At 51.9% G+C, this 11,965-nt stretch overlaps 2 protein-coding genes across 2 annotated transcripts; both read left to right on the forward strand.

Annotated features, from left to right (window-relative positions):
• Window positions 1–6,061: 6,061 nt before the first annotated feature.
• LOC141478416 (zinc finger protein RFP-like) lies at window positions 6,062–9,836 on the forward strand. The gene is made up of 7 exons (XM_074167500.1): window positions 6,062–6,544; window positions 7,224–7,319; window positions 7,560–7,790; window positions 7,961–7,983; window positions 8,260–8,375; window positions 8,784–8,813; window positions 9,066–9,836. Exons 1-7 carry the CDS (start codon window positions 6,125–6,127, stop codon window positions 9,581–9,583), a joined length of 1,434 nt encoding a protein of 477 aa, XP_074023601.1. The 5' UTR covers window positions 6,062–6,124; the 3' UTR covers window positions 9,584–9,836.
• Window positions 9,837–10,811: 975 nt separating this feature from the next.
• Window positions 10,812–11,962, forward strand: LOC141478418 (E3 ubiquitin-protein ligase TRIM11-like; the record flags this gene model as incomplete). Its single annotated transcript, XM_074167503.1, is given in 3 exon segments — window positions 10,812–10,899; window positions 11,527–11,608; window positions 11,610–11,962. Coding segments are annotated over 3 exon segments (523 nt in total), but the record flags the coding sequence as incomplete, so codon positions are not given.
• Between the last annotated feature and the right edge of the window lie 3 nt (window positions 11,963–11,965).

The following is an 11,965-nucleotide window of genomic DNA, read 5'->3' on the forward strand; positions in this document are numbered from 1 at the left end:
GGCACAGGAGAAAAAAAAGCCATTAACTTACCATTAGGAAAGAAACCAGGGGCTGCAATTTGTCCCAATCCCACCAAAGGGACAGGAAAGGGTAGCACTGTTCAGGTTCCTTTCCTTTAGTGCAAAATGGAAGCATTTCTGTGCCTTAAACTCTATTTTGATCTTTAATGGCTGTTTAATCACTCAATGGTTGTTCCTAAGTACCTGCAAACTCACCCTGATGGGGACTTAAAAGTAAAAGTGCAATTCTAAGTCCTTTCTTCCTTGTCTGTGGCCTTTTTCTTTTGGGTTTTTTATTTCCTGCGGGTTTTCTTTGGAAGTTGCTTAAGAGAACTGGAGGAAGGAAAAGTCATCCTGGTTCCTCTCCAAAACCCACTGCACAGGGAGATGAGACCCAGGGGTTCAGATGAAGGTCCATCAAGTCCTCATCCCTTAATGCCTGGGAAAGCAGATAAAAGAAGGGCAAAGATGCCTATGGCCCCGGGAGCCCTCTTTTCCCAGCTTCAGTGTGTAATTAAACAATTAAAAGGGTATAATTTTTACCTGAAACCAAAGCTCTTGAAACCAGAAGCAGTTTAGAGAGGAGATATTGCTTTATTCAATGTCGGGTTCTAGGTGGAAATCCAGAAATCTAGCGCCCCTTCCCAGGGACATTCACCCATTATTTATACACAAAAATATTCTCTTCATTCCGTCTCCCTAATCCATGAGTCCACCTGGGCTGACATCTTCATGAGTGTGACCTAAGAACCCCTTTTTCACCCCCATATTGAGGGAAAACACTTCCCAGCAGCACCTTCTTGAGGGGTCAGGATTTGGGGGGCCCCTGAGAGCCCCCGTGGGCAGGAAAAGACAGGGGGATGGGGAAGGGCTCCAGCATCCCCTTCTCCCACCACCGGCACCCCACGCTGCCAGGGCTGGAGGGAGAAGACTCCAGGGGGGCAGCTGCCCCCTCCAAGGCTCCCAAAAGCAGGATAAGGCTGAGCTACTGAACGACTTTTTTGCCTCAGTCTTCACTGGCAAGGGCTCTAACCACACTGCCCAAGTCACAGAAGGCAAAACCAGGGGCTCTGAGAATGAAGAACTGCCCACAGTAGGAGAAGACCAGGTTTGAGACCACCTAAGGAACCTGAAGGTGTTTAAGTCCATGGGACCTGACGAAATACACCCACGGGTCCTGAGGCAGCTGGCGGACAAAGTTGCTAAGCCGCTTTCCATCATATTTGAGAAATTGTGGCAATCTGGCAAAGTTCCCACTGACTGGAAAAAGGGGAACATAACCCCGATATTCAAAAAAGGAAGAAAGGAAGACCCAGGGAACTATAGGCCGGTCAGCCTCACCTCTGTGCCTGGCAAGATCATGGAGCAGATCCTCCTGGAATCTCTGCTAAGGTACATGGAAAATAAAGAGGTGACTGGAGACAGCCAACATGGCTTCCCCAAGGGCAAATGGTTTCTGACAAATTTGGTGGCCTTTTACGATACTGCCACAGGCTTGGTGGCCAAGGGCAGAGCAACAGACGTCATCTACCTGGACTTATGCAAAGCGTTGGACACTGTCCCGCACGACATCCTGGTCTCAAAATTGGAAAGTCATGGATTCGATGGATGGACCACTCGGTGGATAAGGAACTGGCTGGATGGACGCACTCAAAGGGTTGTGGTCAATGGTTCAATGTCCGATTGGCAGCCAGTGACGAGTGGAGTTCCTCAGGGGTCGGTACTGGGACCAGTGCTGTTCAACATCTTTGTCGGAGACATGGACAGTGGGATAGAGTGCACCCTCAGCAAGTTTGCTGATGACACCAAGCTGGGTGGCGCAGTCGACACGCTGGAGGGAAGGGATGCCGTCCAGAGGGACCTGGACAGGCTTGAGAGATGGGCTTGTGCAAATCGCATGAAGTTCAACCAGGCCAAGTGCAGGGTCCTGCACCTGGGATGTGGCAATCCCAGGCACAAATCCAGGTTGGGCAGAGTGCTCATGGATGAGAAGCTCAACATGAGCCGGCAGTGTGTGCTGCCAGACCAGAAAGCCAACCGCATCCTGGGCTGCATCAAGAGAAGCATGACTAGCAAGTCGTGGGAGGTGATTCTACCGCTCTACTCTGCGCTCGTGAGATCCCACCTGGAATACTGTGTCCAGCTCTGGAGTCCTCAACACAGGAAGGACATGGACCTGTTGGAACGGGTCCAGCGGAGGGCCACCAAGATGATCAGAGGGATGGAGCACCTCCCCTGTGAAGACAGGCTGAGAGAGCTGGGGTTGTTCAGCCTGGAGAAGAGAAGGCTCCGGGGAGACCTCTTAGCAGCCTTCCAATATCTGAAGGGAGCCTACAGGAGAGCTGGAGAGGGACTCTTTGTCAAGAGATGTAGTGACAGGAGAAGGGGTAACAGTTTTAAATGACATGAGGGACAGTGATAGGCTGGCTACCACAGAAGGGTCTGAGCATGGTCAGGGAGGTGTTGGGCCTCACCCCCCCATAAAAATGGCAAGAAAACTAGCCCAGCTAAAGTGCATTTACACAAATGCACGTAGTATGGGCAACAAACAGGAGGAGCTGGAAGCCATTGTACAGCATGAAAGCTATGATGTAGTTGCCATCACGGAAACGTGGTGGGATGAATCAAATGACTGGAGTGCTGCAATGGATGGCTACAAGCTCTTCAGAAGGGACAGGCAAGGAAGGAGAGGAGGAGGAGTGGCCCTGTATGTTAGGGAGGAATATGAATGTGTGGAGATAAATGAGGGTAATAGTAGAGTTGAGTGCCTGTGGGTACGAATCAAGGGGAGGACCAGCAAGGCTGATATTGTGGTGGGAGTCTATTACAGACCACCCAACCAGGATGCAGAGGTTGATGAAATGTTCTATAAGCAGCTAGCAGGTGTCTCGAGATCACTTGCACTTGTCCTGGTGGGTGACTTCAACCTACCAGATATCAGCTGGGCACTCCATACAGCTGAGAGGGAACAGTCTAGGAGATTCCTGGCGTGTGTCGGGGATAACTTCCTGACACAGCTGGTGAGTGAGCCAACTAGGGAAGGAGCACTACTTGACCTTCTGTTTGTAAACAGAGAGGAACTTGTGGGGGATGTAACAGTTGGAGGCCGTCTGGGGTACAGTGATATTGAAATGATAGAGTTTCTGATTCTCAGGGAAGCGAGAAAGGGAACCGGCAGGACTGCCATCATGGACTTCCGGAGGGCAGACTTTGGTCTTTTCAAAAGTCTGCTTGACAGAGTCCCTTGGGAGGCAGCCCTGAAGGGCAAAGGAGTCCAGGAAGGCTGGACACTTTTCAAGGAGGAAGTCTTAAAAGCACAGGAGCAGGCCGTCCCTGTGCGCAGGAAAGCGAGCTGTCGAGGGAAGAGACCGGCCTGGCTGAACAAAGAGTTAAGGTCACAGCTCAGGGAAAAAAGGAAAGTTTATGTCCTTTGGAAAAGAGGACAGGCTACTTGGGAAGATTACAAAGGTGTAGTAAAGTTATGCAGGGAAAAAATTAGAAAGGCCAAAGCTCAGCTAGAACTTAACCTGGCCCTGGATGTTAAAAACAATAAAAAGAATTTCTATAAATATATTAACAGCAAGAGGAGGACTCGGGAGAACCTCCACTCTCTCCTGGATATGGAAGGTAACATAGTGACAAAGGATGAGGAGAAGGCTGAGGTACTGAATGCCTTCTTTGCCTCGGTCTTTAGCAGTGGAGTAGGGTGTCCCCCGAGGACCCAGACCCCTGAGCTAGCAGTTAGGGGCGGGGAGCAGGATGAGGCCCCCATAATTCTAAGAGAGATGGTGAGGGACTTGCTCCAGAACCTCGACATAAACAAGTCTATGGGCCCAGATGGGATTCACCCGAGGGTTCTGAGGGAGCTGGCAGAAGTGCTTGCAGAGCCACTTTCCATCATCTACCAACAGTCGTGGCAAACTGGGGAGGTCCCAGCCGACTGGCGCCTAGCAAATGTGACGCCCATCCACAAGAAGGGTCGGAAGGATGATCCAGGGAACTACAGGCCTGTCAGCCTGACCTCGGTGCCTGGGACGGTGATGGAACAGATCATCCTGAGTGCCATTATGCAACACATGAAGGATGCCCAGGTGATCAGGCCCAGCCAGCACGGGTTCACGAGGGGCAGGTCCTGCTTGACAAACCTGATCTCCTTCTATGACAAAGTGACTCGCTTGGTGGATGAAGGAAAGGCTGTGGATGTTATCTACCTAGACTTTAGCAAGGCCTTTGATACAGTGTCCCACAGTATTCTGCTGGAGAAACTGGATGCTCATGGCTTAGATGGGTATACTCTCTGCTGAGTAAAAAACTGGCTGGAGGGCCGGGCCCAGAGAGTGGTGGTGAATGGAATGAAGTCCAGTTGGCGACCAGTCACGAGTGGTGTCCCACAGGGCTCGGTACTGGGGCCAGTTCTCTTCAACATCTTTATCAATGATCTGGACGAGGGGATCGAGTGCACCCTCAGTAAGTTTGCAGACGACACCAAGTTGGGTGGGAGTGTTGATCTGCTGGAGGGTAGAGAGGCTTTGCAGAGGGACCTAGACAGGCTGGCTGGATGGGCTGAGACCAACGGAATGAGGTTCAATAAGGCCAAGTGCCGGGTCCTGCACTTGGGTCACAACAACCCCAGGCAGCGCTACAGGCTTGGGGAAGAATGGCTGGAGAGCTGCCTGGCAGAAAAGGACCTGGGGGTGTTGGTCGACTGTCGGCTGAACATGAGCCCGCAGTGTGCCCAGGTGGCCAAAAAGGCCAACAGCATCCTGGCCTGTATCAAGAACAGTGTAGTGAGTAGGACCCGAGAGGTGATCGTCCCCCTGTACTCGGCACTGGTGAGACCCCACCTCGAGTACTGCGTCCAGCTTTGGTGGGCCCCCTACCACAGGAAAGACATTGAGGTGCTGGAGCAGGTCCAGAGAAGGGCAACGAAGCTGGTGAGGGGTCTGGAGCACAAGTCTTACGAGGAGAGGCTGAGGGAGCTGGGGTTGTTCAGTCTGGGGAAGAGGAGACTGAGGGGAGACCTTATCGCTCTCTACAACTACCTGAAAGGAGGCTGTAGAGAGGCGGGGGTCGGTCTCTTCTCCCAAGTTACAGATGATAGGACAAGAGGCAATGGCCTCAAGTTACGCCAGGGGAAGTTCAGGTTAGATATTAGGAAATATTTCTTTACTGAAAGGGTTGTCAGGCATTGGAATGGGCTGCCCAGGGAGGTGGTTGAGGCACCATCCCTGGAGGTATTCAAGAGAGGAGTTGACATGGTGCTTGGGAATATGGATTAGTGTTGGGTGGTGTGGTGGTGTGTGTGGTTTGTTTGTGGGTGTTGTGTGTTTTTTGTTTTTTTGAGGTGGTTTTTTTGGTGTTTTTTTTTTTTTTTTTTTCATCGGTTGGACTAGATGATCTTAAAAGGTCCCTTCCAACCTAGGTGATTCTGTGAATTCTGTGATTCTGTAAATTGGAAGAGGGGAGATTTAGATTAGATATTAGGTGTGAGGGTGGTGAAGCACTGGAACAGGTTGCTCAGGGAAGTTGTGGATGCCCCATCCCTGGAAATGTTCAAGGCCAGGCTGGATGGGGCTTTGAGCAACCTGCTCTGGTGGGAGGTGTCCCTGCCCATGGCAGGGGGCTTGGAACTCGATGATCTTTATATCTAAAGTCCCTTCCAACTCTAAACACTCAGTGATTCTATGATTCTGTGCTACCAAAACCAAGTTTCAGTTCCCAGGCTGTGTCCTGGTTTTTGTCAGGGTGTGCTTCTGGATGTGAAACTGGTGTTTCTCATTCCTCCCCTGCTCTCAAGGTCACTGCTGGCACACACTGTTGCTCCAGAAGCTGCGCGTAGTGCACTTACATCTATAGCTCTGCGAGAGAACTTGACCTGAACCCACATGGCTTTGGAGAGTGAAAAATCCCAGCGCCTCCAGGAAAGGGTGAACATGGGATGGGCGTCTCCAATTCCCGACCCCTACTTCCTGGAGCAATATGGGTTAATGTATTGCCTGAAGCCCTGCTGGGAAGGGGCTGGGTCTCAGTGTAACCAATGGTGTAGAATCAGGAAGTCTCTCTCCTTCCTCTTCCTTGAAAAAGGAAACAAACGTGGAGACTGAAGCTGTGGGGGTTGCTCTTCATGGCAGCCAGGACGCCTGTGGAAATCCTCAGGGATGAAGCCTGCTGCTCCATCTGCCTGGAAATATTCCAGGACCCCGTGTCCATCCACTGTGGGCACAGCTTTTGCCGGTCGTGCATCACTCGGAGCTGGGAAGGACTGACCACCAACTTCTCCTGCCCCCAGTGCAGGGAGACGGGGGCCCAGAAGACCCTCCGACCCAACAGGGAGTTGGCCAACGTGATTGAAGCAGCCAAGAGAATGAACCTGCAACCGGTCAGAGAGATGGACGGAGGGGAGAACTTGTGCGAGAAACACCAGGAACCCCTGAAGCTCTTCTGCCAAGATGACAAAAGGCTTATCTGCGTGGTGTGTGACAGGTCCAAGGTGCACTGTGACCATTCTGTGGTTCCCGTGGACGAGGCTGCCCAGGAGTACAAGGTGAGGAGTTTATGGTTGTGTTGAGGCACAAAGGTCCAGAAGCTCCTGGTGTTGGTGCTCTTGATGGGTGGAGATCCCTGCACAGCCTTTGGGCTGTGGGATAAACCCCCTGTGGACTCACCTATCCTTGTCTCTTGATACCAACTCTTGAGGTGGCATTGCCTGCCCTGAGGAAGAGGTGGACGTAGGAACACCATGCTCTTGGGGACCAAGGGGTCCTCTCCCCCAGGGTTCAGGCACGAGCAGGGTCTTAGGTGAGGGTAGGAAACAGAGGCGTAGGATTTCTCCCCACCACAATCCCTCTGCAAAAAAATAAAATAAAAAATAATAAATAAATAATAAAAAAATAAATAATAAAATAAAAAATAAATAAATAAATGGCTCTGTCCTCTGGGGTGTGGGTCCTTTATCAAGGTCAGCTCTGCTGAAGATCAGTAGGAAAGGAGAGAAAGAGATCCTTAGCCCTTCTCCCACCCCACATCTCCCTGGAGGAACCTTAGCCTTTGCGAAAATAGAAAAAGAAGGAAAAGGGGGTGGGATATACGCCTTGAAACAGTCATGGGGGTCCCAAAACTCTGCCAACACTTACCCTAAGAACCACGAAGAGTTCCCCGTTGCTTCTGCTGAGGGTGCCAGACCATGATGCCATTCCACAGGGGACTTCTTTCTTTCCTCTCAGAAACACATTCAGACCCAACTGCACCGTCTGAAATCAGAGCACAAGGCGCTTCAATCTTCTGTGAAGGAGAGATTAGACAGAATCAAGGACCACACTGTAGGTGCCCATCATTTTTCCTGGGCAGAGGGTGGGGGAAGAAAGGAGGAACATCTCCTCCTCCTCCTCTCCCGCAGGGGTGGGTGATGCTCAAGGGCTGTGGGGAAGGGAGAGGGGGTTTGTATCTTCCCCAAATGCCTCTTCTTGGTGGGTCCCACTAAGGCATGGCCCACCCTTGGCCCTTGATGCTCTTCTCCTGCTCTCTGCTTCCCTTTCCCCGCTTCGGCTTGCCCTTGGCAGGAGAGCACAGAAGCTACAAAACAGGAGATTGTCACGAAATACAGGAAGCTGCACGAGTTCCTGGAGAAGCAGGAGTCCTCTCTTCTGGCCCAGCTGGAGCAGCTGGACACAGAGATAAGGAAAGCCCATGAAGAAATCCTCCAGAGGCTTTTGGAGGAGGCGACGAGCCTGGGCACGCTGATTGGGGAGATGGAGAGGACATACCAGCAGCCAGACTGGGAGCTCCTGAAGGTGAGAGCCCAGGCTTCCCAAACTTGCTGTGAAGGCCCGCGTTGAGCTTGGTCTCCAGCCCTCGCTTTTCTACCCCAACCCGCTCAAAGAGGGACTTCCTTAGAGTGGGACCCCGGTACTCCAAGGGGAGGTGTTCCATGTCACTGAGTCTCTTTTTCTCTCTCATCCAGGACATCGGAACCACCTTGAGCAGGTATGTGGTCCTTCTCCTGTCACCATGTCACCACCACAGAGCAGCTCTGTGGCAGGACACTGGGAGAAAGCACGTAGGGACGGGTTGGCTCTTCTGCAGTACAGCCTTTGGACTTGACCGAGGCCACGGGGGGTTGGAAGGAGGGCTCTGCCTCTCTCTCCTTAATGAATGATGAATTTGGACACGGGCTGGCAGGAGGCAGGAGCAGGGAGTGCTGAGAAAACACGGAGCAGCAAACTACAACCAGGCGTAAATCCATCCCCTCTTCCCTTCCAGGGGCCAGAGGGAAACGCTCTCCCACTCACTCGATATTTCCCCGGAGCTGGAAAAGAAATTCTCTGATTTCACCGAGAAGAACCCATCCATCAATGAACTTCTGGAGAAATTCCAAGGTACCGAGGGCAGGTGCAGAAAGGCAAATGCCATCGTGCTTCTTGGTGGGGAGGGACGGAGTGAAGCCACAGGAAGGAAACACATCCTGGGTGCTGAATGAGGGGTTGTTTCTGTCAAGATCCCACAATGAGACAGCGAAGGAGTGGGGAGGGATGGAATGAAGCCACAGGAAGGAAACACATCCTGGGTGCTGAATGAGGGGTTGTTTCTGTCAAGATCCCACAATGAGACAGCGAAGGAGCAGGGAGCGTTGGTCTGATGTTCCCTGCCTGTCCTCCTCTTCTCCTCTGCCTCCTCAAGTTTCTCAACATTCCCCCAAGCCTGTTCCTGACTCTCGGGACTTTTGCAGAAACCCACAATCACACCAACTCATCTTTCTGCCTCTCATGTTTTTCTCTTCCCTCTAGATGTCCTGAAGTTCGAGTTTCTTTTGACAAGTAAGTGAACCGAACGCGTGCCCAACCAAGCCATCATATGAAATCAAAAAATGTGGTAAAAGAAGCTCTGCTGCCCCCAAAGATTGACCTAAAGTGCTCTGCTGCCTCCTTTCCCCCTTCTCCCACCCTGGTCCCACCACCAGGCGATGCCTGGAGGGTTCCCAACTTGGTCAGAGGGATGGGAAGGGAGAGAAAAAGCCCTGTTTCCCCCCAGATCTGCTGCCATGAGCCTGACTCTCTCTCCACCTCCAGCACAGATGACGCTGGACCCGGAGACAGCCAATGCTGGTCTTTATCTCTCGGAAGACTGCAAGCTTGTTCAGTGTGAACGCCATAAGAAGATCCTGCTCTCCAACCCAAGGAGGTTCAAATTTGATCCCTGTGTGCTGGGCTCGAGGGGCTTCACATCGGGGTGGCACTCCTGGGATGTGGAAGTCCACACAGAAGGCTTTTGGGGCATCGGGGTGGCCAAGGAGTCAGTTCCAAGGGGCCTCGGGTTGTGCCTGAAGCCTGATAAGGGGATATGGGCTCTTTATCATAACCTAAATGGGTACGTGGCTCTGACCTCTCCTTATAACACCCACTTGACTCTACGCAGTGTCCCCAAGCGGATACGAATCTGCTTGGACTATGAGAAAGGGAGGGTGGTGTTTCTTGATGCCGAGAGCAAAGAACAGATCTTTACTTTTCCACCAGCGTCTTTCCAAGGGGAGAGAGTCTTCCCGTGGTTCATGGTGATGGAGGATGCTCAACTCAAACTTCTTCCCTAAGGCACAGGACAAAAATACCCCAAAGCCACCAACTTACCCTTGGGAAAGAAACCAGGGGCTGGGTTTTGTCCCAATACCACCAAAGGGACAGGAAAGGGTAGCGGTGTTCAGGTTCCTTTCCTTTAGTGCAAAATGGGAGCATTTCTGTGCCTTAAACTCCATTTTGATCTTTTAATCTCTAAATGGTTGTTATAGGGTGGCTGCAAACTTGCCCTGATGGGGATTTAAAATTAAAATTGCAATTCTAAGTCCTTTCTGCCTTGCGTGTGTGCTTTTTGTCTTGGGGTTTTTATTTTCTTGCAGGGTTTTCTTTGGAAGTTTCTTAAGAGAACTGGAGGAAGAAAAGTCATCCTGGTTCCTCTCCAAAACCCACTGCACAAGGAGATGAGACCCAGGGGTTCAGATGAAGGTCCATCAAACCCTTCTCTTCTCTCCAGGCATCCCTGCCTGGGAAAGCAGATAAGAGCAGGGAGAGGATGCCTATGGCCCCAGGAGCCCTCTTTTCCCAGCCTTAATGTGTAATTAAACAATTAACAGGGTCTAATGAGAGGCATTTGCAGGGATCTGATATTTGGCTCTGCCCTCTCTCTAACCCTGTTGGGCCCTTGTAACATTTTGATACTTCCCCATATCCAAGCTAGATTATCCCAGTCTTTCCCCATCCATCCTGGGCTTTAGTTTGGTGGCCTCACCCTCTTTCCCCCCCCACCCCTTGTACTGGGAAGCATCAAACTGGTCCTCGTACCCAGATACTGGCCTCACATGTGCTGCTGGAGGGGAGCAAGCCCATATGGGGTTGATATCACAGGATGGGTTGGGGTGGAAGGGACCTTCCAGACCATCCAGTCCCACCCCCTTGCCATGGGCAGGGACACCTCCCACCAGACCAGGTTGCTCAAAGCCCCATCCAACCTGGTCTTGAACATCTCTAGGGATAGGGCAGCCACAGCTTCTCTAGGCAACCTCTTCCACTGTCTCACCCCCCTGGAAGGTGGAAAAGCAACTGGAAGGTGAAGCCCCTGGTAGTTGGAGTAGCTCCGGGAAGGTGAAGAAGCCCCGAATCACTGATGTGCCCAGCAACGTCTCAACTGACCCAACCTGATGCTCGGGGAGGAATAAACTCATCCAGCAGCTTTTTTAAGCTGGGTTTCTCCATGGCTCGCGCAGCCAGGAAGAACTTCAAAAGCCTTCTCCTTCCAGGAGTGAAGCGAGGACTTCCCAGCAACTGATGGAAAAGTTTCCCCAAGTGGAAAAGAGACTCCAGGATCTATCTCAGAAACACATCGCACTGAAGGAAGCCCTGAGGAAATTCAAAGGTACAAAGGAAGGGGGGGAAATCTCACACAGGCTTCTTCCGCAGCTGGAGAGGAGCAGACACTGGCCAATCACCAGCAGAAAGCCCCAGCTGAGGAACGTTAATGATGAGTCACTCAATACCCCTCCTGGCCAGGGCTGGAGCTGGAAGAGGGAGGGAGACTCCATTCCCACCCAGCCAGGAGCTGGACTTGTTCACTTGGTGCTTTTACTCGTTTTGCAAGGGGAAAAGCCCACACCCCCCTCGTATTTACCTGTTTCTCTCTCCTCCTCCCTCCTTCCAGAGAGTCTCCCAGTTGAACTGGACGCGCAATGGGGTAAGTCTTGGGAGGCTGGAGGTACGCTGGGGTGGGGAAGGGGGAGCCATGTGAGAAAAAGACAGCAAAAGCAGGGAATTTTGGCTTTCCTGGTGGGTTGGCAAGGTGAATTCCTCTTCCACTTCCGTGGCGATCAAAAATGGAGCCTTTAAATAGATCTTTATGGAGAAAAGCCTTTACCAAAGCTTCGGTCCGGCCAAGATTTCATCCCTGGGAAAAAAAAAAAGCAGGAGAGCGTAGGTGGAGAGAAATGTCCCTCACCTTCCCTCTGACGTCTTGTTTTCTCTTCTCTCCTGCTTCCCTCCCCATCAGCAAACATGACCCTGGATCCAGACACGGCCAACCCTCACCTCATCCTCTCTGAGGACCGGAGGAGCATGAGGTGGGATGAAAAATTTGTCCAACAACCCCCAGAGATTTGACACCTACTGCTGCGTGTTGGCTCATGAAGGCTTGACAGCGGGGAGGCACTACTGGGAGGTGCAACTGGGGAGTTGGGGATTTTGGGCCATGGGGGTGGCCAGAGACTTGGCATGGAGAAAGGCTTGGGTTAACCTCGACCCATCCCAAGGGATTTGGGCCGTTGGCATCTGCGGGGACAGCTTTCAAGCTCTTACCTCCTTCGAAACAGATCAGCCTCTGAAGGGGAGGCCGAGGACCATCAGGATCTCCCTGGACTACGAGAAGGGACACGTGGCTTTCTTCGATGCCCATAACGAGACCTTGGCCTTTGCTTTTCCTCTGACTTCTT

Source organism: Numenius arquata, unplaced genomic scaffold, assembly GCF_964106895.1.
Source record: "Numenius arquata unplaced genomic scaffold, bNumArq3.hap1.1 HAP1_SCAFFOLD_1321, whole genome shotgun sequence".
In the NCBI taxonomy this organism is placed as follows: Eukaryota; Metazoa; Chordata; class Aves; order Charadriiformes; family Scolopacidae; genus Numenius; species Numenius arquata.

What these genes read in the sequence shown, in the direction of transcription:
- LOC141478416 (XM_074167500.1), top strand. Translation starts at nt 6,125, where the DNA reads ATGGCAGCCAGGACGCCTGTGGAAATCCTCAGGGATGAAGCCTGCTGC. An exon ending in AGGCTGCCCAGGAGTACAAG is followed by an intron (nt 6,545 to 7,223) that starts GTGAGGAGTTTA and finishes CTTTCCTCTCAG; the next exon opens with AAACACATTCAGACCCAACT. An exon ending in CAGACTGGGAGCTCCTGAAG is followed by an intron (nt 7,791 to 7,960) that starts GTGAGAGCCCAG and finishes TCTCTCATCCAG; the next exon opens with GACATCGGAACCACCTTGAG.